Source organism: Eleutherodactylus coqui, chromosome 12 (assembly GCF_035609145.1).
Source record: "Eleutherodactylus coqui strain aEleCoq1 chromosome 12, aEleCoq1.hap1, whole genome shotgun sequence".
Lineage (NCBI taxonomy): Eukaryota > Metazoa > Chordata > Amphibia > Anura > Eleutherodactylidae > Eleutherodactylus > Eleutherodactylus coqui.
In genome coordinates this window covers 42,814,191-42,839,425 of record NC_089848.1, presented here as the reverse complement: position 1 = coordinate 42,839,425, position 25,235 = coordinate 42,814,191, and the positions used below count along the sequence as shown (strand labels likewise).

Below are 25,235 nucleotides of genomic sequence, written 5' to 3'. Positions count from 1 at the left end.
CAAGAAAGCATTGAGATATTCGTGCTATTTAGAGTTTGGGAACAAGTCACATCTGGGGTCAGTAATGGAGTAAGAAGCATTTCACTATTCAGTTCAGTGGGTGATGGATGTTCTGGATTTGTGTTTTCGGGATACAAGCTCAGATTAATGAGAATAACCCACCATGCTTGACAATTGCATTTATAATCTACAGAAGGGGCAGAAAATATACCTAATGTGCGACTTCTCAGCTTATTTCTGACCATGGGTGCTCAGCGCTTCTATTTTCATCAAAAATGTTGCGCTTCAGATGGAGGGGAGGGCTAGCTTGCCAGTGGCGGAATAAGATGCAAGTCCGTTGAGCTCCTGAACACTCCAGATCTCCGATGGGATGTAGAGAGAAGCCCTCAGAACCGGCCGTTATGTCAGAGGGTGACCTGGCATCTTTTGTGCGCTTCCTCAGCGCTCCATCCTCACAGCATGGCAAGATGGCGCTGGCATGTTCTCCCTGGGCAGACTCTGGTGCGCTGCCGGGGCAGTCCATTATGGCTTCCTTACAGCTGAGTCCTGACTACTGAGCAGTAGCATCCATGGGAGCTGCAGCCTCTCTAAGGCCTTAGTCAGACGGGCGTTTTTTCCCGCGATTTGCGGATCGCATGACGAATGCGCATCCGCAAATCGCGTGACCGGGGCCGAAAAATCGCCCGAAAATACTGCTCCTAGCCGCGTTTCAATAGAAACGGGCCGGAGCTGTCCAGCACATTGAATTCAATGGAGCCGGCAATACAGCCGGCTCCATTGAAAGCAATGCGCTGCGGGCGATCGCGGGATGAATTGTCGGGAAGGGCTTAAATATATAAGCCCTTCCCTGCAATTCGTGTGTGTGTGTGTGTGTGTGTGTGTGTGTGTGTGTGTGTGTAAACTCACCTTGTCCCGACAGACGGAGTTCAGCCGCAGCCGGCGGCAGTCCTCCTGAACTGCTCTCTCTAGCATTCAGCAGCCGGGGATTTAAAATCCCCGCCTGCTAGGTGAGCTGCCTCTGATTAATTACAGCCTGACCAATCAGAGGCAGCTCTCACTCACACCCATTCATGAATGGGTGTGAGTGAGAGCTGCCTCTGATTGGTCAGGCTGTGACCAATCAGAGGCAGCTCATTCAGCAGGCGGGGATTTTAAATCCCCGGCTGCTTAATACTAGAGAGAGCAGTTCAGGAGGACTGCCGCCGGCCGCGGCTGAACTCCGTCTGCCGGGACAAGGTGTGTGTGTGTGTGTATGTATGTGTGTATATATATATAATTTTTTTTTTTTTTTCTTACACATTTCTGGATGAATTGCAGGGAAGAGCTTATATATTTAAGCCCTTCCCGACAATTCATCCCGCGATCGCCGGCATCCCATTGCTTTCAATGGAGCCGGCTGTATTGCCGGCTCCATTGAATTCAATGGGCAAACATCGTTCTTCTCTGTCACAGCTGTTACAGCTGTGGCAGAGAGGAATGATTTGTCTTCTATATGTTCTCAATGGGGTCGGTGCTGCTGCCGCCGGCCCCATTGAGCGCATATAGAGAAGAGAACAGGGATCGCAGATAGGTGCGATCTGCGATTTCTGTTCTATAATTTATCGGACGAGCGCATAAAAAGCGCTCATGTGTCCGATACCATTGCAAAGCAATGGTTTTATAAAATCGCCGGACGCATGCGCATGCGCAAATCGCGCGAAAAAATGCCCGTCTGACTAAGCCCTAAGCGGGAAGTGGGTCAGAACACTTCCCTTTCAAATGAAGAGCTACCTCAAACATTTAAGGATTCAAGTATTTGCATAAAATGATCCCCTCATTCGCATTATTGAGTCAGATCTCTAAGACCGGGGTCGGCTCCCACTCTCCTGGTTTGGCGGAGTTAATGTTCTGAAGATGGATGCTCCGCTTAGGCAATTCTATGTATTTCAGACCATCTCTTGGAATCTACCTAGAAGCTGTCTTCCCAAGTTGAGTAAGCTGGTAACTCTTTATATGGAAACATTCTACACCACACCTAAGCTACAGATTATTGTCTCAGACTAATTTAATTGGAGGCATTGGATTGCCTAATTTTGATCTCTACCACAAGGCATCAATTTGTAATTGTGTTCTTGACCGTTTGTACCAAAAGATAAATAATCTTTGGGTGGCAATAGAGTACAATCTGCATCCAATACCCCTTCAGAGAATTGTTTGGCTCTCTCGGATCACTGAGCTTGGTGTTTTCTCCCTTTTATCTTGGTCAATAACTTGCAATTTCCACCTGTGTTGCCAAATGTATTCTTGCCTATCATGCGAGGAAATGGAATCCCTGGTATGATATATTATTCTTTGGACGTATGTCCTCTCTGATATGGGTGATGGTATTTGGATCCCACCAGGATCCTGGCTGCAATATCGTGAGGTGACTTGGCTACACAGCTGAAGAACACCTGCCTTGAATATGCCACATTAGCTTGCCACTTTGAAAAGCTATGACTTTCTTCAATAGCCCCATCACATGGGACCTTCTCAGGGGAGCTTTTGGTTAAAGTGGTTGTCCTGACACAAAATGTTGATGTCCTGTGGCCTACAGAAGCTGAACGACACCATTATCACCCAGTGATGCAGAACTCCCCCCTAAGTTACTTAAAATGTATCCATTGGTTTCTGATCTGTGCTAGAGGTGCCCTGCTGCCTTGGGTACTATGGATCACATCGGGTGGGATTGCTCACTAGTGGCCCCTTTTTGTGGCGTGACCTTTCAGCATTATATAAAATATGGTGTAGATATTACACCAGAGATGGCGCCTCTTTCCATGCTCCTGGATTCCATCTCTCAAGTCAGGAAGGGTCTCCTGAGACATTCCCTCTTGGCTGTAAAACAAGTCATTCCTAGACTTTGGAAATGGTTTCGGGCCTTGGATTTGCTAAGACACAGGGAAAAACTCTGATGCCTAGATGAGATCGCTAACTCCAACTTTTATTACTCATGGTCTGTATGGCTAGATTTTAGGGATGGCGTTCTCTCCTTGTGGTTTACCGTTGGAGTTCTGCTAACTAGTAGTTGGGCTCTCTGCCGTCTACGGTTCCTGCATTTTATGTCTTTTTTTTTTCTTCTCTTTAATAACCCGTATTTCATTTTTTTGTTCCCTTTTTATAGACCCTATTTTGAAATGAAGGCAAAGTATTACCTGCAGCTCGAGGTTTGTATAACATTTTGGCTCCAGTGTGTGGTGATAGATCTAAAGGGGCATCAAACTTGAAGCTTCCTCTTTTATACAGGGCTATCTTCCCGATGAGACCCCCATGACTCATGTTTAATGACGCTCCTATACGTCTGATATTGGTGGAAACCAACTCAAAAACTTTTCGTTTTGCAAAACGATCTAAAAGCCTGTCCTTGTTGGCATAATAACCAATCACAGCACAGCGCCATTTACTCAAGCTGCTACGGTAACAAGCGTGGAGACAGTAGAGCAAGTCCATGTCCTCAGCAAGCAGAGAATTGGACATCCCACACCCCTCTGTATGGGAGATTCTGCTGTTTACAATGTTATCTGTACTGATTGTTACCGCCCCTGAAACTGGACAACAAAGTGATGCCACGTTCTATCTGTGAGTATGGAAACTGTAATGGAATGCGATGGCTGCTTGGAGTGTTTAGTGATAGAGCCGCCTTCCATCTTTTTGGGCAAAGTTAACATGTAATGTCAGTATCTGGAGGGGAAGCCCATCTGTCTCTACATGGAGTTTATGCGCGACTCCCCCAAGGTGAATGTGTTTTGTGCTAGAACCTGTAGGAAAGCGTATGGCTCCTTATTTTTCCACGAGGAAACAATCCCGGGGATTTCGTACCCAGACGCTACAGATAGGACTTCTACCGCAGCCGAAAGTCCCAGGTTTCATCTTCCAACAGGATGGGCAACCCCCATTTTCACGATGAGGTCAGCAGTGACTGATGGATTGGCCGTGCAGGTCATGATGATGGTGGTGAACTTCTTTCTTGGCCTCTACGCTTCCCGGACCTTATGTCTTGTGATTTTTTTATTATTTTTTTTTAATATATTTTTTCTCCCTCTGGGGGAGCGTCAGTCTACATGCCCCCTCACCACCGTCCATACATGATCTGCAGGATCACTGAAGCTATCGGATCAGTCAATCGTGATAGACTGCAACATGTATGGCAAGAACTTGACTACAGGCTTGATATGTCGAATGACAAAGGGGGCTCATATTGATCCCCTCTGATATGGAAAACCTTTTTAAGGATGTTTAACAAAACTCTGAGTTTCTGTTTCCATTGATATCAACTTTATGTATCTGAGTGTCATTAAACGGGAGTTATATGGGGTTCACATGGAAGATCATTTGTAACAACCCTGTACATTTGCTGTGCAATTGAGTGTAATATGTTTAGGCGGCTTTGAGGCCCTTTAAGACGTTTCTGATTATAAGGAAGACTAAAATGTAAAAAGTAACAGTTAAATAAAACTGTAGGTTCAGGGCTCCACCACAGCATTCTCAAGGGAGCCATGAGGTCTGTTAGTTTTGGGGTTCATCTGTGTTCTGAGTCTTTTCTTTTTTTTTTTTTCTTTTGGGGGGGGGGGGGGGCTTCATCATTCTCACTGCGAAAAAACCAATATTTTGGGAGTTTTGGACCTATTTAACTTCAGTAGATAAATCCGTCCCATGGCTTTGCTGACGCTGTTTATTTGCTACACTATTTAGTGGTGAGCACTCTGGCGCACTCAGAGGCATTTCGGCTTTCATTTTGGGATATCTCTTAAATGTATAGGCTTTCATAGTAAGAGTATCCTCACATCTCAAGTCTCCCCAAAAATGATTCTCGAAATTGGGCTGATATGTTGTATGGCAAATGACGACGTCTCTGGGAGGAATTTGGCCTATGCCTTAAGAAGCCATGACCTGTTTTGGTTGCTGCTTGGCAACCAACGTAGACCATTATTTATGAATACATTGCGGTATAAATGGTGACATCGTTCTTCAATAATGACCTTATCTGTCTTCAGCAACTGAAGAAAACCGTGGATGACCTTCAAGCCAAGCTTTCCCTGGCAAAGGGTGAATACAAGACTGCCCTAAAGAATCTGGAGATGATTTCTGATGAGATACATGAGCGGAGGAGATCTTCAGCGATGGGCCCCAGGGGATGTGGGGTCGGTGCTGAAGGTAACAATTCAGTAGAAGATCTTTCAGCATGTAAACTGGAATCGGATGCAATTTCCAGTAAGTATTTCTTTCTTTTGTTTCTGAAATTTTGTCTACACCCTCTTGTTTCCACATGTTCCTAGAGGTGTAGTGTCCAAACGTGCCAGGGGTCTGAGGCAGGATAGGATGAGCTAGCCGTAGAACTAGAGCTGATGCAGGAGTTGGATCTATTGGTTAGCAGCATATTTGTGGGAGTGATCAAGAATATAAATTGTTATGCAAATGGAGACTGTGGTTAGGATATTGCAGAATACCACCAAACAGTGGTCATATAGTGATACCAGTCCCACGCAGGCGGTTTGCTGACCATATGGTTGAATACAGTATAGTTAATTCCACGGGTGATAGCTTATCTGATTTGGAGATATTTTCCCTTTCTTCTCCATCCAGTCCAGATCGCTATGATTACTTCACCAGACAACTGCAGAATTTATTGCTGAGACATCGCTGGCCCCTTGTTTCTGCAGGCATTTTCAGTTCTTATAGCAACACAAATAAATTCAGGCTGCAGACAAGATCTGTAAATTTAATTCAGACCAAAGACTCCTAAATTAATTCCACTTTAGTAATCTTTCTTTTTCATGTGGACAAGGCTTAAATACATGGAAAATAAAGATATAGTTTTAAAGCCTAGAATTGCTTATTATAGAAGGACTTGAAATTCAAATGTACCCATGCCTTTTGATGACTCTTCATAATTACCTGTTTGTATGTATGTATGTATGTGATAAATAACATTTTCTGGCCATTATGATTTGTATCCTGGAATTTGTTTACAGTTTTTCTCCTCTAATTTTCAGTTATCTCTGAGCTGGTGGGTGGGAAGTAGCTGCTAGATTTCTCCTATACACTGTACATAGGGTGCAACAATCTGCTATTTTCTCTAACTCCTTAGTGCATATATGTGCCTAAGTCATATCAACAAGTAGGACTGAGCAGAGTAGATGTGATTTTCAGTAGCTGTAACGCAGCAAATAATTTACTACTAATAGCAGCAGCCATGTTTTTATGGATTTCTCTCCCTCCCGCAGCTTCTTTCTCTTCTCTCTCTCCTCTCCATAAACTTCTATGGCTAGCATGAGACCTCGCCCACCACCACTTCTTGTATTCTGTGTCTATTACTAGAGATGGATTTCACTTAACAGGCAGTGGTCAGCAAATTTAAAACCTACTGGCTCCCCCTGGGAGAGGAGACCTTCCTGAACAGTTGGCAACTCTCCCGGGAACTGGACATACCGGTCTGATACTTTTTTTTTTTTTTTTAATTGTTTCATTTCCGCTGTGCACCAAGCAGCATCTTGAAAAATCCTCCTCCTCAGCTCAGTCTCCTCTGATGTTTTGTGGCCAGAGTGGAAGAAACACGGGGATAGGATTCATCAAGATGCCTCGCAGTGGGCAGAGGAAGTGTAGCTGGGGATGGGCACGAGGGCAAGTTTTATTATGTAATTGGGGGCAGGACATTGAATAAGCAGAGGTAGCAGTAAAATGTGGAGTCTCTGGGTATCCCCTTGGTTTTGCACCAGGAAAATATGGGTTAAAAAAAATAAAAAATAGGTGGGGGAGGGGTGGGAGGTCTTTGGAAAAGCGCTTGCACACACAATTTCCTTATTGCGCAGCTCTCTACAGTCACCCTGATGGCGGTTTCGAAATGTTAGAAGGAAGGGAGACCCCTAGTGGCCAGTACGTCTAGAGGGATCTTTCAAGCATACAAATAGGACTTATGAAATGGCAGGCTATATACCTATACATTGGAGATGGCCATGTGCATTGTCCCCTCTCTCTCGAGTGTTGGTTGGGGGGGATGGAGGCGACTCCCATTCTCCCAATAAGTGGGAGTCCTGGAAGTGGAACTTCTATTTTATTATAGCATATACTTAGGATATACCATAAATGTCTGAGATGAGAATACCCTTGTGGCCCTTAAAAGTGATTTTAGTAAGCATTGTGGCCCTCAGACTAGAAAAAGTTGCGCACCCCTGCCCTAGATTCTTCTTTTTACATAAACCTAGAACTAGATCAAACAATTCTGGCTGCCTGCAGCCACTACTTTGGGGAAATCTTATAAAAGAACTGGATACTATGGTGCAGGTACCTCTCCTGGAGGTCGGGCAAGCTTCTTGCAGTCCTCCGTTGCCCACATAAGATCACTTACTGGTGGTGGAATTCATAAATCCTGCCTCAACGAAGCGATGGCCCTGGCTGAGCAGTGCTCAAGAACCAATAAATCAATGCAGCCCTGGGTGAACCAATGCAATGGCCGTGCTTTGGCTCATCCAGTGCTGCCGTGCAACCAATCAACAGCCATCGCGTTTAGAGACAGGATTTATGAATTTGCAAATCAATGCCACGGCTCTGCTAATTAATAAATCCCGCCTCCAAACACAATGGCTGTTGATTGGTTCTACGGCAGCTGTTCAGCCAATCAACAGCCATTGTGTTTGGAGGTGGGATTTATTAATTAGCAGTGACTAAGCAACAGGCATAGAACAAATCACAGCCATCGCATTTTTTTTTGTATGTAATGTAACTAGGGCTTATATTCCAAGCCTTCCCAGAAAAATCAGGGTAGGGCTTATTTTTGGGGAAACACTGCACCTTGTGGCAGCTGCTGGCGGCCAAAATGTTAACCTTTGTGTTGGAAGCTCCACTAGGACTCGCTGTTGCAGATGTAGTTTTTGCTGGGTAAAATGGCGCTACATGTAGTCATCCAGGACCGTCGGGCGCTGCCGGGGTCATTCATGGATCTTACATTGCACCGTGCTTTCAGTTTTTAATGTAAATCCTAACACGTATATGAACAGCCTTAGGCCGCCTGTCCATGGGCGAATTGTAACTGCGTTTCCCGCGGCGATAATCGGAACGCAATGAACGCTCTCCATAGCATGGCTATGGAAAGCGCAGGCCCCCTGTCCACCAGCAGAGAATCATTGCGATTCTCTGTTCGCGACCGGACAATCCCAGCAGGACATCCGCCGCGGGATATTGCAACGCCCGTGGACAGGCAGCCTTACTTTCTACCTGACTGCTATAAAAGTTTATGAACCATTTAATCAGCACAACATTTTGAACCTATTTAGGTAAAAAATTGAAACAAAATGGTGTTCAAACCTGCTGTTCACGTTGTTATAAGATGTAGCTGTAGTCAGATCTATAAATATGTTTATACCGCCAAACCCGGTTTGTAGGTAAATCAAAGGACTCCTGCAGTCAAACATGGCATCCGGTATAGAAGTGTAATGGGATGACCTGACAGAAGCAAGTCATGTGATCCGCTTGTTTTGCCAGCCGACCTCGTCGCCTACGTGAAGTAGGATTCGGTGACTCCGGGGAGCGCTCGCCTCCTTCTGTCTTCTAACATAACAAGGTTTCCTTTTTTAGCAGAAACAACTAAAAGTCCAAAGTTTGTTCTACTTCTGTCTTTTTCTGCTTTGGATTAGTCCGGTTCATGTGACATGGCTTCATTGAACGGAATATTTGTGTTGTGTAAATCATGACGGGGTTGTGCCGATCGTTGGTGGCATCATGCTAAGATTTGCTATAAGTGTTCAATCCTTGGGCATTTGAATGATGTGACATCTGCCCATCGTTGCGCCCAAGTGCCAGGTGCAGTAGGGAAGTGCTGTGCCAGTTTTCTCTGTATGGGTCTGCTCCACTTTCTCAGGGTGGCCATGTGGATGACTGTTGACTGTAATGTCCGCCATATGCCTTTTTTAAGGTGTACTTCCAGATATGTAAATGCCACCTGTCCAGGGTATCGGCCATAGGCGTACAAAAGGTCGTTACATTTGTAGCTCAATGCCGTACCTTTCTTCATACTCCATTCTTCAGGCTGCCAGCTGTATTGCTTTATGCTAAATCTAAATAAGAAGAATTCAAGAAGTGGTTTCACTCACTTTGGTTGCCAAGCTGAAGGGGAAGGAGCTCTTGGTTGAGTGGGTAACAGTAAAAGCAGCCCATGAGAACTGGTATATCTGGAACACGAAGAGCTGAGTTTAGGGGCTGCATACAACAGCAGAATAAGCTCTCTTAACTCACAAGGCAGAGGGTTTCAGAATGCACCCCTACCGTCTATCCTTAAAGAGGTCCTTCCACTTTTAGCTTTTTTTTTGGACAGCGCTGTACATTGTGCAGTGGACTGAGTTGGTACTGTAAGCAGAGCCCAATTCACTTCAATAATACTCAGCCTGCAGTACCATCCCAGACCACTACAATGTACGGAGCTGTCTGAAATCAGAAGTGGGGCAACCCCTTTAACGTTCAGGATAGCTGTTGGGTAGACAATTGATTAATTACCTCCTGTCTTATCCTGCTTCCCACAAATCCCTCACAATACATACTCCACTTTTTCCTCCACCTGCATGCCCTTTGTTGGCTGGAGCTGGTAAAAAAAAATTGTTTTTTACTGAATCTTGCAATTAGGCCCCCCTGTCCTCACCATTGTATGGTGTTCTCCTACCACATAGCCCTCATCAATATATATTTGGTTTATTTCCTGAATATCCACTGGTATTTTTAATCTGATTTTCTGGTTTGTGGAATGTGGTGTCCTAGGACTTTTTTGTATAGTGTGAACTCATATATGTATATTTTTTTTCCCAGTGACCTCGGAGGTGTTTGAAGATGACAATCTCAGCAGTTTGGTTTCAGAAGATGACTCTGAGACTCAATCTCTCTCAAGCTTTAGCTCTGGCCCAACAAGTCCTTCCGAAGTTCTGAGTCCTTTTCCTCCGGCAAACCGACCTGGCAGCTTAGACTTGTCAAGCCCCATGTCTCTGTCTGAGTTTGGGCTGATATCTCCTGTCCTTGGCCCCCGAAGTGAATGCAGCGGGGCATCCTCACCCGAGTGTGATGTGGAAAGAGGTACGTCCAGTAAAGTAACCTAGTCGTGTCTTGTATAAAGGACTGCATTCTTCAGGATGTCTTCATCACATTAATGCAGGAGCAAGACCGAGAAACTAAAATGTCATTGTTGTAGAGGGCTCCACTGGCTGTTGTCCATTGTTACTAGTAAGTGCTATTATCAGACCGTTTTCATGGGCAATGGCTGAATACATATGGAACAGTGAAAACCAAAATCATCCTCCCTGGAAAAAAGAATGTTCATACAACTATCTAGATGTGAACAAAGCCTTACCGATAAACAAAAACTAGAAAACCTTCCTTCACTTTTGCCTATAGTGTACCTTTTAACTATCCTATGGACCTAAGGGGCTAGGGCAAGACTCAGATTCAAAGACCCCCACGAGATTAGTCGGATGTGGTCTCCTCCTACAAACCTGACACAGCAAATCCATGTTAAATGGAGTGTTCCGTTAAAGGGCTTTCCCGAAACTGTAACGCTGATGGCCTCTTAGAAGTGTAAAAGGGGCCCGGAGTGTAAGATTACAAGTTTACTAGGTTACTGTCTGAACTTTGTTTTTCTGATTTACACGGCTTCAAACCCCCTGCATCTCTTAATGGATGTGCCAGATGTCCTGCAGACAGCTATGTCCTGGCCCCCGGCCTAATAGTCAGTAAGCGCCTAATCTCCTCCTAGTGGTGGCTGCAGGCAGACTTCTCTGTACAGGGGATTTAGAACTGGATCTTCAAAAACAAAACAAGACCTTCAACTTCTATAAAGTTATATACAGTTGGCAAGAAAAAGTTAGTGAATGCTTTGGAATGACTTGGATTTCCTTCTGCATTGATTACTAATAAAATGTGGTCTGACTGTCTAATCGTAGAAGACGGTCAAAGTAAACGGATAACCTACAATTGTACGTGGTCTTTTATTGAGCACGTTGAGTGAATATCCACAGTAAACTGAGAGACTAAGGCCTCATGTCCACTGGGAAAATCAGGCTCGCCGCGGATTCTCCATGCTGAATCCCGTAGCGGGTCCCTCCTGCCCCGCGGACATGAGGCTAAAAATAAGAATAAACTCACCTCTCCGGACGCTTCGGCCTAACGGATGTGCTCAGCACGCCGGCAGCGTGCCATGCGCATGCGCCGAACACGTCCGCTGGGCCTAAGAAAGAAGATCCGGCTGCGACGGAGGGAAGATCCGCAGCGTCCGGACAGGTGAGTTTTAATTCAGGTACGGGTGTTCCGCGGATCTGGACGACTTCCATAGGCTTCAATAGAAGTCTGCGGGAGACCCGCACTAAAATTGGGCATGCCGTGTTTTTTCCCACACGCAGATCCGTGCCTGAAGGGGAAAGGACATCCGCAGGTATTTAACTACCTGCGGGTGTCCAATGCTTCCCTATGGGGCGCGGATCCGCGTGCGGGAAAAACGCTGCGGATTTTAAATATTAATATAGCTGTGGAAATGGGGCCTAAGGGCTTGTTCACACGAATGCATTTGCGTTGTGTATTTGAGCAAAATTTACTCATGTACTATGCAGTGAATAGATCCCTCTGATTTCAATGGTCTCTTCCAAATGAGCGTAACATGCGTGATGAGCGTAATATGCGCGCACATTTCATTCCTGCAGAAAAATATGTGCAGCATATTCTATTTTATGCATATACTCTCATTGCCCACTGAAATCAGTAAGGGCATGATTGTGTGTGTTTTTGGGTTTTATTTGCGTGCACAAATACATTGTGTTAATGCCTTATTCAACAATTAGTAAAATGTTTCATTTAAGGGGAAGAGATTGGGCCTGAAACCCACACTTCCAGTGTCCACGAGCGGGTTTGAGTTGCGAGATCCGCAAATCAAGCCGCCTATAGGGAAGTATTAGTGTCTGCAAATTAAAGTATGCAGACTTGTTTTGCGGGAATTTTGGTCCGGGAAAAAAAAAATCGCAGCATGCTCCATTTTGCTGTGGATCCCTCACGAAGGGCTTCCAATGAAGTCAATGGAAGCCATCTGATCCGTGGTACGCCCTCAGCTGCCACTGCAGATGTGCCGCAGATCTGCGGGAAAACGGGAGATTAAAAAAAAATCTGTAATGGGCATGTCTGACTGTGAACCGTGAGGACCACGCGCAGTACAGCAAACCTGGAAGTGAAGAGATCCACGTGGACACCACCGGCAGGAAAATTTAGGTACGCAGGGCTCACTGGCCGCGGGCAGCGCTGGATTCTGTGCGGGATTTCCTGCACAGAATCCGACCCACCCGTGAACACGAGGCCTTACACTTGATTTTCATATTAAATAAAGGCATACTAAGCCTGGTTACTGACAAATCTTCTTTTCGAGAAAGATTGGTTAGTATGAACCATGCCTTGATGCAAACAACTTTTCAGGAGCCCTCAGAAGATGTGTGCTGTGGAGACGCATAAAGCTAGAAAAGGCTACAAAAACTCTGTTAAAGACCTTGGTCTACAGCTAGACAAAGTCAAATTGTTCACTAACTCAGGACCTTCAGGACTCCCCAGCAACAAGACCTTTCAAACTGCAAAAACCTCCGTTCAAGTGTCCCCTGCTAGAAATACACTGCATAATCCATGGTGTTCTTGGAAAGCTGTTGCTAAGAAGAAAACATAGTGGGGGGGGGGGGGGGGGGTAGCATCATGGTTTGGTGCTGCTTTGATGCCTCAGGGCCTCGCTGCCTTGCTATTGTTGCTGGAACAATGAATTCTATGATTTATCAAAACCTGTTACAGTAGAATATAATGGCTGTAGTCCATAACCACATCAAGCTGAAGAGAGGATGGGTGGTGCAACAAAACAGTGACCCAAAACACAAAAGTTATTCAACTGAAGAATTATTGAAAGTCCAGACCTTAGTCCTAATGAGATGATGTGACATGATCTGACGAGGCCTGTACAAACAAGGCATCCCAGAAATATTGATGACCTGAAAACAGGTTTGGAGTGAGGAATGGTCCAAAAAGCCTCCTCTTTGCATCGAGAAGGAACATTTGCCGGAGTTCGTTGCTGCTAAAGGTTAATGCACTGGTTATTCATTTCAAGGGTTCACTGACTTTTCCCTACACTGTGGATAACTTAATGAGCTCAATAAAAGATGGTAGAACTGTGTGACGTTTCGTTTGTAATTGTGACTTGGATAACGATCTGACCACATTTTATTGGCAATCAATGCAGAAATCCAAGTAATTCCAAAGGGTTCGCTTCTGTTCCCTTACGATGTGTTAGGGTTTGGTTACACTAGACTTTTTTTTTTAATTTTATTTTTTTACTGCACTTTGCCGTGGTTTTCCAGTGCGCATATTAGCTTTGTTGACTTTATAACAGTTTTTACATTTCATCTGTAACTACTGCATAGCAAAACCACAGGAAATGCAGTTTTTGATTATAGGTTTTTGTAAATATGCCCTTTAAGTCTTTAACCCTTTCCAATCCAATTTTGGAATCAGGGTTTCCAAAAAGGCTTTCTCTTTTTGCTGTTTATACAACCGTGCCATCTGCTGGCTAAAGCCAGTGTGTGTGCGCGCCAGAGAGGCTCCGACAGTGGAGTGGCTGGCAATAGATGGTAAGAATACCCTGTCGGACGTCTTCCTACATTCTGATTGAAGCTTGCACAGCTCCAATGTCAGAGGACGCCAGACAGTGGATTGGAAAGGGTTAAACCTGTTTAATTAGTGAATAGATGTGGACATTGATATAATTGGGGTACAATCCCTTTTAAAAGCGGTGTGACCTAATCCTGTTTCTGGATAACAATGTTTTTCTCGTTCTGTAACTTCTCTGAAGGCAGCCGGGCAGAAGGATCGGAGAACAAAGCCCAGGACAGGATCAACAACAACAACTTCATCCTTAAACCCAGAGCTTTACCCGTGCTGGACAACAAGATGAAGCAGCTGTCCTTGGAGCACACAAACATTGAAAGCCGTGCAGACCTAAGGAAGTGTTCGTGCTCTCAGGCCCTCGCTTCGCCGGTGCTGGTCAATGCCGTGTGAACATACGGATTACAGAACAGACTCCGTGCCAACAACTTACACTCAGCACATGCTGCGTGCCTACTGCTGAGACGTAACCTGGTTTGAAGGATGGCGCAAGTGTCATGAAGCAAAGCCAGATGGCTTTGCCAGCAGGCGGCTACTATACTGTTTGTAGCCCTAATTCAACATATATCCTGAAATTAGGGCCCAAGAGCAAGATATCCATAACTGGAGCAATAATTGAAGCAATGCATCCGAGAGTCTTTGCCAAATGGGAGAAATCCCAAAAATGAGTGTTTGTAACAAGGTTTCCTGTTTCTTGAGTCTTTGCTATATGCAACTGTATTCTTGAGTAGTGAAGCAGAGATTCTGCAGTCCAGTGTACAGTATGCACCTAGATCTCCCATTGGAAAACCACCGTCATGTACCACTTCAATGTGAAGTAGACCTTTTATTAGCCGTATGATAGAACTTTTGAATCTGTCCAGTTATACATAGATACTATTATTCATATTTTGGTCCTGTGCAATTTATTCAACTACTTGGTTTATATTTAATATTTATCCAGGTCGCAAGCTATCTTTCCCCAAGAAGACTAGTCGGTAATCCGTGAAGCCATTGTATTGTATGGACACCCACCAGTATATCCAGTGAAGCCTGGTGGTTGTATAGAACTAGTTTAGTCAGCTTACCCCCCTCATTCCCAACAAGCTACTTTATAAAATGAGTTCTAGTGTATTTTTCATGCTAAATGTGCTGCATCAGCATCTTTTTCACACGTGGTCATCTAACCCCAACCTGCCTACACAAGTGATTTTATCAACATACCTTGTTGAAGCACATAAGTATTAGTTTAAAGAAAGAAATTAAAAAATCCTATTCTGAAAATTGCACTTACGCCTTTTTTATACTCTTTGCTACATGTTAAGAATGTGAAAAAATAACGGAAGTAAAAGACTCTTCCTGGTATGCCATATAAATGTGTTTACTCCATTATGGGCAAGGGATGTGTATCATCCACAGCTATTTTTTGCATATATAGATATAGCAGCTATATAGATGATGTATTGGCCACTAGATTTAAATGTCTGACTGTGCCATAGGAATACTACTAATCCCGATGACTTCCAGTCTCTAATGGCTCTATAAAACTCAACGGTTATGTACAAGTGTTAGCGGAGAGGGAAAGCAATGCTGGAGTTCATGGTAACCTTTTCCAGCTCTAGCTCGTACCATGATGGCGGGTGGAGTCTAATCCGTTTCCCTAGACATCATTGTGTTTCATCCGCTTCAGTTTGTCTATAAGACCCCGTTATCCATTCTATTGTCGGGTAAGCAATATATGAAGATCGATCAAAGATCTACAAAGTCATCTTAGTCCAATGTTCTCATGTTAATGTTGTATCTGATATCGAATACAAATGAATGACGTGGCCACTATGTATGGTGCATGTTCGTACTGGTGGAGGAAGAAGAGGTGATGATGCTCTGTAGAGCGAGTGGAGTCCGTGCTACTAGCAGAAGCGTTTTCGGTTCTCCAATGGTTGGCTTTGTATCATTTCCACTTGAGTATTCCTGGAATGTGAACTGTCCTCTGCTGTCGGTTTTGTTTCACAACTTGTATGTTTCTGTATAAAGTTAAGTGTATTAAAGGGTGTTTCATGCAATTAGTGACTTGTTTGTTTTTCTTATTCCTACAAACTCGTATGTTGAAGGGTCTTGTCTCCCTTTGACTCGGTACACTTTTGTGCACAGGGGATATATTCTATCCCACTTAACACGTTTTCAGGTTTCAAATCAACCTTCTTGACCCCAAATAGTCAATGGGGTTTGGGCAGAGGTTGCCATTATTCTGCTCCCTTAACAGCTCTGTTGCGGAAAAAAAGTTTAGCTTTTTTCCACTTTCAAAAAAATATGAGAAAATCTCATCCAAAAGGCAAAAAGTGCTGCAGTAGTAAGAGGGTAAGATCCTTGACCAAGGGGTATTGTCCGCTCTAACCCCTTTACACCCCAGATTAAAATGAACTCCAGTCGCCCGGCATTTAGTGGTATTTCTAAATTGCAGTGGGGACTACATGAATGCGTGATATACGCTGTTTTAGCAGCTCAGCTGACCCAGAAGTTATCCTAAAATAATGGATGTATGGCAGCTACAATAGCAAAAAGACCATTTGGCAACACCCCATCTCTGACAGCAACGCAAAGTAGATAAAGTCCCAGCACTCCAGGGGTTCAGTAAAGAACACTTAAAGCAGTATAAAGAGGGCAGTGCAGTTTATCCGGTCAATGGAACGCAGAGACGGCGACTTCCGGTCCTCTGGAGCACAAAACCAGTAGGAGCCTTTTTCTTTGCTTGGCGTGCTGCCAGTATTTTAATTGGGTGACCCCTGTGGCCACTTCAGTCCATACCGGGCACAGCAACATACGTTTGTATAGCAGATCAATCCCAGTCATTAGAATAGGACAGAGTTGCTCTTGGCCATATGACCAATGAACAAGACATTACAAGCCTGAGCAGGGGACAGGGCGCTCACCTAGGCGACACAGCCTTTTCAATCAGCAGATTGGCCGGGGTTCCTACCAGTGGTTTAGTTTAGTCCCGGAAAATCCCTTTTAAGGCTATATTCACACAGTGCGATTTTAGTCTGTGAAAACCTAACTGGTTTTTATGTGATTGCTGTGCGTTTTCCACTTTTTGGTGTTTTTTTTTTGTCATCCGCATAGTATCACACATTAAAAACAGATTCACATGCAACTACGCTTTTTTTTTTAATTTTTATTTTTATACTCCCATAGAAACTAATAGGACTTGGAGCATTTTTTCCCCAAACTCTGACTATTGGTCTAAGGGAAAAATCGCTTGTGTGAATTAACGCATTGAAATGACTGCATTCTTTTCCCATGTGAGAGCTGTCCATCTCGAACTAGGGCAGAACCCGCAAGTGAAAATCGCCGTGTGAATACAGCCTAAGTATTGAGAAAAGTGTGCAAAATGTACACTTTCAAAATTCTGCATTTTGAAGCCTTTTTAAAGGGTTTCTGAACAAAAAAAAATAATTTATACTTGCCTCTTCCTCGCCTGTCAGTCCAGTCGTCTTCTTGACTATCCTCTTCTCCTGGCTCCTCCAGTTCCCTGCAGCAGCCAGATCGTCATCTTCCTGTGATGAAGTGTACATGACCAGCATTCTGTTTCCTGCAGGGCAGTGTGTACGTTGCGTCACTAGTGACGTAGCGTCCATCAATGAGTAGAAGAAATCTTCACTGCATCATCTTTAAAAGTAAAAAATACTTATCTTTATTAAGACATCCAGGATAAAAATGGCAGAGCGATGTTTCAGCTGATTGTATCAGCCTTTCTCAAGCTTAAGCGCGTCCTTTTAGCTGCAGTTCACTTCCTGCAGGGCAGTAAACAGTGATGTAGCGTTCACTCCCTAGCAGGCAATGCCAAATCCTCAGCAGCCTGCTTTAGCGCAACTGCGTATGCATGAAGTCTTGCCGCTAATGCTTCATATATTATATGAAACACTAGGAACAAGATATCATGCATTCCCTGCTAGGCAGTGATTGCTACGTCACTCGTCCCGTTCACTGCCCTGCAGGAAGTGAACTGCAGCTAAAGGATGCTCTGAAACGGGAAGAGGAGGATCCGGTCAGCTGGAGTTGAGATGACTCGGGGGACTGGTGGAGCAAGGAGAAGATCGGCAAAGAAGATACGGTAAGAAGACTGATGGGGGAGGATTGATATTTATTTATTTATTTATTTATTTTTTCTAATGCCCAAACCCCTTTAATATAGCAGAGTACTTTTACGTCCTGGGTGTGCGGCTGTTTCTATGGAGCTGGATCACGAGCTGTTCCTGCTCTATTCAAGTCGGGTGCTGGCAGTCTGACGGCAGACACCAACACGCAATACTAATTGCGGCTGTTGACCTAAATACCGCTATCATTCGGGGGTTCCAAATGGGGCCCCTTTCCCTGTGATGCAATCAGAGTGCTGTGTGGTTACCATAGCGGCCTTCTGAAGGCCTCCACGGCTGACATGAACAAATTCCTATAAGGTGTGCCTGTCAAAATGTGGTATAATGTAATATTGACATGAAAACTGACCAACTGGTGTTTCCTCCCTCTGCTAACCGACCTCATTCTGACATCTCCATCTCAGTGTGGCGCCACCAGAACTCCCAGACTCCAATCTCTTCTTTACCCCCTACATCCAATCTCTGTCCCGAATGTCACCTACACCTCGAACATCGCAAGGACACGCTGTAAACACCCACTGTTGCCCTCATCCACTCTCGGCTCAATTACTGCAACTCATTGCTGATCGGCCTTCCCCGCGCCAGACTTCCCTCTCCAATCCATCCTGAATGCGGCAGCCAGGCTCCTCTTCCTGTCCAGCCACTATTCTGATGCCTCTGCCCTGTGCCAGTCAAATACAATTCAATTTAAACTTGCCACCCTCATCCATAAAGCTCTCAATAGCACCGCGCCATCCTACATTGCATCCCTCATCTCAATTCACCACTCAGCCCGGGCTCTCCACTCTAACGAAATCAGACTGAGTGCCCCTTTAACTTGAACATCTCATTCCCACCTCCAAGACTTCTCCAGAGCAGCACCAGTCCTCTGGAATGCGCTACCCAAAATTATCCGGGCAATTCCTCATTCTAAAAAAGCATCTCTTTAGGGAGGCAAACCAAACCCCTCAGTACTACGCTTGATAACATGCTCCCTGACCTACTGACTACAATCCCTGCTAGCCGCAGTCACAATTTGACCATTGTACCCCCTTTTACCTTCTGTATGTGTCCCTTATTAAAAATAAAATTAAAGCATATTTGGTATCGCCCCATTATAAAGGTTTGATCTATCAAATTAACACATTTATCTCTTCAGGAAAAAAAAAACGCACACTACACCAGAATAAGCAATAGTCACATGAACTCTAAACTACAGGACATCCTGCAAAAAAATGAGCTCTCACAACTACACTACAGACAAATGTATTTGGGCACGGCCCATTTTTCATAAAGTGCTGTATTGTATTTAGTAAGGTGTCGGCCCTCCTGCTGCTTGTATTACAGCGGTAACACATCGAGGCATACTTTCCACAAGTTCTCTGTAAGTCTGGGCAGGAATAGCCACCCTTCCTCATGCCAGGCTGTGAGAAGAGATTGTTGTGAGGATGGACGTGGGTGGCGGTGTCGTACCCGTCTCTCCAGTTCCTCCCACAAGCGTTCGATCAGTTAATGAATGATTACAAAATGAGCAGCTTTTTATTTTACCCATGTCCTTCCCAGCATATTGTTCGGTAAACTCAGTATTTGGACACTGCAGAAAATCAGCAAATACTTCTGTCCATATAGTGTATATTGATGGAGGAATAAAGTTGTCAGAAGATGGCAATAAAATGCATTTATATAAAGATTTTATTTTTTAAAAGTAGTGCAGCAAAAGTAAAACTATATAAAATTTGGTATCCGTGTGATTGTATTGAACCATAAAGTTACTTCTGCCGCACTGTGAAAACGAGACCCACCCAAAGATGGTGGAATTTGTTTCCCCCCCCCCCCCTTTAACCCCTTGAGTGGCAGGTTTCCTACCACCCTGTCGTGCCCACCAGGGCAGATTTTTTTAAATGGTCTAATCATTGAATTTCAACTAATTTTGCAGTTGCGTCTCAAGAGCCATAACTTTTTCATTTTTCCATTGACATGGCCATATAAGGGCTTGTTTTTTGCGGGACAAGTTGTGATTTTTTAAACAAGAGGGAGGAAAAAAAGAAATGGGGAAAAAAGAAAAAAAGGGGCCATGTCATTAAGGGGTTAAATAATGTATTAACTTCCTTCTCTGGGTCATTACGACGCACACGGATACCACATGTGGGATTGTATTTTTTATTTTTTACAAAGTAAAGGGAGACAAGTGTTTTTATAATTTTTTTTTAAATAATTTTTTAACATTTTTTTTTTAAACTTTTTTTTTTTTTTTTTTGTCCCTTTAGGGGACTTCCACAGGGACCCATCAGGACCCCCTGATCACATTCCGGGGTCTGATGGTGACAGCCCTTTACATGCTGCAGTGACAGCCCTTTACATGCTGCAGTCACATAGACTGCAGCATGTAAAGGGTTAACACAGCAGAGATCGGAGGTTTTCTCTGATCTCTGCTGTAAGAGCTAGTACCTAGCTGTCCTCTGATAGCCAAGCACCAAGCTCTCCCTGTCACAGAGACCATCGGCTTGCTTCTGACAAGCCGATGGTCTCTATGGCAACCTGTAAACAAAGCAGGACATTGCCGACATGTCGGCAATATCTTCTGCTGGTTTTTCAAAGCCCTTGCTTTGTTCTCTGTGGGGCTGTGCAGGCAGAGCACACTGTCACAGCTTGTGGCATTGTGCTCTGCAGCTCCCATAGAGATACATAGCCCGGAAATCTTCCGGGCTATGTCACTATGAGCAGTGGAGCTCGTCCCGGAAAATTTCCGGGCGTGCCACTCAAGGGGTTAAGCCCTTTTTCAGTACATTATATGATACATTACCTAGTACCATTGAAAAATCCAACTGCCTCTGCAGAGAGCAAGCCCACGGAAGTTTTGTAAATGGAAAAAGTTATTATTATTTTTTTTTAAGTGAGCCCCCCCACTTGTCAAAAAAATGTGTCCTTAAGGGGTTAATACACTTAAATTCTAATAGATTGACCAGTACTTTAATTATATAACAGCTCAAATTGTCTTACTAAATAATCAACACACTCGTCAAAGAATTCCAATCTTTAGTAGTTACATTTTCAGGGAGTCCCCGAGAGACTAATTAATGAATTCAAAAATAGGACAATATAACATGAGATACAGAAAAATAAAAAAGTCCCAGCTACTGCTAACAAGCAAACCCAGACTATGTTGCCAAAACAAGGACCCTTGGGAGATCGCACAAACCAGGGAAATGCACTAGAATCAAGCGCATGGCGCCGGAGTCGAAGGAAAAATGCTGTTAGCAAATCTATTACTTGAAAATCTTTGTTCCTCAACCCCATCAATAGGAGAGTAAGCATCAAAATAAGGCAACTACTGACTGAGTTACCAGCTGTATACTGCCAGTACAACTACTAAAGTAGAACAGATGCTTGGTGCTCTCTGCCTTTATCCCGTCTGTGTCAGCGGAGGGAGCCAAGTATCTGTTCTACTTTAGTAGTTGTACTGGCAGTATACAGCTGGTAACTCTGTCAGTAGTTACATGATTTTGATGCTTACTCTCCTATTGTATTTTGATGCTTACTCTCCTATTGATGGGGTTTAGGAACGAATAGATTTTTAGTTACGGGAGAATTGCGGACAGCATTTTTTTCCCCATGATGATCTCAGTATAGCAATCTACATTATCTTTACCTTTTCCTTCTGATCAGTGCGTTTTCCCAAGGGTCCTCGTATTAACAGTCTGGGATTGCTTTTTGTTATCAGTAGTAGCCTGGACTTTTTGGTTGGTTCTTTTATGTGTCTCGTATCTTATATTGGCCTGTTAATACATTAAGAGTCACATTTTAGGGGTGACCCCAGTGTCTATATATTTTGATGCTCCTCTTGGTCATACTGCGATTCTAATCTATAGTATTTATATCCAACACGTCTGTCTGCTAAAATACACAGAGCACGTTCCAGGATGGTGGTGAAAAAATATTTAATTTTTTTTGGTGATTAATTGAAATTCTCCAATAAAATCTTCAAGTAGACCTTCAGCATATACCGCATCTTCGCAGTACCATTTCCCTCCCATAAGAGGGCTTGTTCTTCATGAAGTAGCATTTGCAAGCGGTGTACAATACCCTAACGCCGTATCACAAGCCATGTAAAGCCCTCGTCAGCCATGATTGTCCCTTAAGGTGGAATTGTATTGCAGAGAAATGTCCTGAGAAGTAGGAGGCTCCATCTCTTCATCATTGTAGCTGCGACACTTTGATGGGAGTTACACTATTGAAGTCCAAAAAGAAGGGGCCCTCCTGCGCAGGCAAAAATGTAGTGGGGATGATATTGTAGATGCCGGCTGGGATGTTGTCTATTTCCAGATAGGAAAACCCACATCTGTGGAGAGAGAAGCGGTAAAGACAATGTAATAGCAGTCTAACTGCTGGGGCGGCGGTGTGTAATCTTCAGCTTCTACCTCGCAGACATCACATTCATCTGTGCGCTACACCCCATACTGCAGCTCAGCCGCATTCACTTGAATAGGACTGGGCTATAATCGTAACACCAGCGCATGGTTGTAGGGGGCTCTAAGTGTGGTAATAGCTGAACAGACCAATCAATGGCATAGAAGGTGTTGTCAACCAGTCTTTGAAGCAACTTTTTAGGTGAGTGCACAACTTTTACAGAGGTTTTTGATCAGTCTCCAATGGCAGTCCATCATCCATAGGGTGGGTAAAGTTAGGTAGCAATGCTACTTTGACCCCAGTCATGTGACCAGTAACTTCCAGCGCTGCTGCATTGGCATGATGTTTCATCTGCCAATTAAGTGGGCTACAGTCCAAGTAACCCCGCCCCCTTAGGAGGAACAAGTTCACATGGGTTTGAAGAAATGGCCACCTATCTCCCTATAATACTGTGGGGCTATCCAGAAAGTAGTCCATAACATGAACTCCATGTGATTGGCAAATGACATGCCGTTGCTGGATGTTACTGGTCATGTGACCAGGCTAAGAGCAGCAGTTCTACTTAAATTTAAACCTGCTTCCAATGGATGATGGGCTGTAATTACACAACAGTTTTAGTCCCCATATAGCAGGAGGTCCATTCTCTTTTACATGGAGATGCAGCCTGGGTGAGGGTGATATCAGTCCGAGAAACGCAGACCGACATCGCACTCCTAAACCCGTGATTTTGCCTGCAAGTGCAGTGCGTTCTGCGAGGAAATTGCAGGTTACTTCTTTAAGAAAAAGAATAATCACATCTGCATGCGAATCTGACGGAGTTTTTCTCAATGATCTGAAAGAAGAAAAAAATAGAACCTGCTGTAACCTTTGTGTCACAGCATCACTGGAGGAAAGATCGCACCTGCAAGCAGACCAATGGCAAATAATGGGTTGTAAACACAAATTAAAATAGGTATTTTTTTGGATGGCCACAAGAAAAAGAGAAAAATGTTAATTTTAAACTTCTAGGCAAAATAGTCGTCCTCGCACTGAAAATGGAGCAGTCTGTGTGGAAATGGGTTTAACTACGAGCTTGTCAACTGTTCTCAATAGTAATAGGCAGAATTGTGAATGCAGCTCTGGACTATAATAAGCAATACAATGTTTATAAAGGTTAATTCTGTGCTGATAGAGTGACAGCAGAGCCTTAGCCATATGCTAAAATTGCATTTTTGGCCTCCATTTAACATATATGCTGGAATATATACATATTACGGAGGCTGTGAACGCCTAAGGCTAATTTTACATGGACTAGTACAATATCAGGCAGTGAAACTCAGTCTCATATCGCGCTTGCCAAGACTGGACGATGCGAGGGCACGCATAAAAATAGAACATGATGTGATTTTTTTTTTCACCCACATCGTGGTGTGATGCAGGAAAAGAAAGCATATCGCTCCTGTGTACGACTCTATTCAAAAGAATGGGGTTCATATTTGTGCGTTGTGCAAAACACAAATCTCGCGCGAGGATCTCAGATGTGTGAAACCGGCATATCACCCATAGACTAATATGGCGTCCACCAATCCCAATTATTAAACCCTGCAATCGCACTGAGGGGGCTCTCTCTGTCACCTACTGGAAACCCGTGATGAGACCGTGGGGTGCCGGTGAGTCGCTATGGCATACGGAGGCTTGAAGATACCCGCTACTAAAGTATTGTAAAACCAATCAAAAGTAGTGAAATTCAAGTTCCCTAGTGGGGGACCCTGTCTCCAAAAAAAATGCAATAAAAAACAAAAACAAACAATGATCAAAAAGTCATATGTATTCCAAAATGGTACCAATGCAAACTACAGGACGTCCTGTAAAAAAAGAGCCTTCTCACAACTATGTTGGCGGAAAAAAAGGTTTTGCGCTCAGAAGATGGCAGATAAGTTTGGTATCGTAGTAATCGTACTGACTCGTAGTATTAAGTTTTCAGGTCATTTTTGTTACAGTTTGTGCGCCTTAACAACAAGACGCATCGAAAGATGGCGGTATTTCATTTTTTTCCATTTCTCTCCACTTATAATGTACTGAAAAACTCTTTAAAAATTCTATGGTACATTAAAAAGTACCACTGAATGGAAGAAAGGAAAATGGAAAAACGAACAGCCAATCGCTGAATGAATGACAGATGAAAGCTGCCTGCGATTGGCTGAGCGCCTCAGCCAATCAGAAGCAACTCTTTCACTGGCTCCTGAAAGAACTTCAGTGCTGAGTCGGGGACAGCAGAGACAGGATGCGGCTGAACCCTGGCAGCTAAGGAAAGACGAGTATGTTTTTTTTTTTACACCAGTTTGACTTGTTTTTTAGGGAAGGGCTAACATTTAAAGCCCTTCCCTGAAAAACAATTACAGGATGCGGCAGCAGGATCCTCTACCGCAACTGTCATCTGTGACAGCTGCGGTAGTGAATTCTTTATTCCCTGGAGGGATGAAGGAAACATTTGCCGCATGTGGCAGAGGTGTTCTTCATTCCCGCGAGGGACACGGCAGAGGCAGACAGGTAAGTATATATATATTTTTTTATTTATTTATTTTAGACTAAAAGGGATGATTTTCAGGAAAGGGCTTATATTTAAAGCTCTTCCCTGAAAAATCACTTTAGGGGTGCCGGCAGACCATTGCCTTCAATGGAGCTGCCAGCAGCAGCCGCGGCTCCATTGAAGGCAATGCACGGACTTTCACACACGTGTTTTTGCGCATACAGGGGTGCGCACCTATGTACACACACTCTCATGTGAAGCCACCCTTAAGGTGTAAACAGGCTTTAGTGGTAAGAGGTTAATGGATACATTACGAGCTTTCTGAAGACAGATCTGTTAAATAGATGCCATGATAACCTATGGGTGACGGAGGTCAACCATAAACTTCCATTTAATGGATCTGTCACCTATAAACTACAATTTGTTTAATTAACAATTCGTTGAGCTTTTCATGATGATCCGTCAAACGGATGCCTGTGACAGATCCCATCCATCGGCATCCATCATCCACAGGCTAATACGGTGTCCGTTTTACG

General features: G+C 44.0%; 2 protein-coding genes across 3 annotated transcripts in view; one reads left to right on the top strand and one right to left on the bottom strand.

Annotated features, from left to right (window-relative positions):
• SH3BP5 (SH3 domain binding protein 5) overlaps nucleotides 1-15,713 on the top strand; it is a 51,600-nt gene extending 35,887 nt beyond the window's left edge. The window contains exons 6-9 of the mRNA XM_066585720.1: nucleotides 3,143-3,185; nucleotides 5,013-5,229; nucleotides 9,811-10,071; nucleotides 13,859-15,713. Coding sequence (XP_066441817.1) covers nucleotides 3,143-3,185; nucleotides 5,013-5,229; nucleotides 9,811-10,071; nucleotides 13,859-14,064 — 727 coding nt within the window. The 3' untranslated portion in view covers nucleotides 14,065-15,713. The remainder of the gene's footprint in view (nucleotides 1-3,142; nucleotides 3,186-5,012; nucleotides 5,230-9,810; nucleotides 10,072-13,858) is intronic.
• A 5,991-nt stretch (nucleotides 15,714-21,704) lies between these two features.
• CAPN7 (calpain 7) overlaps nucleotides 21,705-25,235 on the bottom strand; it is a 55,700-nt gene continuing 52,169 nt past the window's right edge. For both annotated transcript variants that reach the window (XM_066585530.1, XM_066585529.1), the window contains one exon: nucleotides 21,705-22,122. In XM_066585530.1, coding sequence (XP_066441627.1) covers nucleotides 21,978-22,122 — 145 coding nt within the window. In that variant the 3' untranslated portion in view covers nucleotides 21,705-21,977. The remainder of the gene's footprint in view (nucleotides 22,123-25,235) is intronic.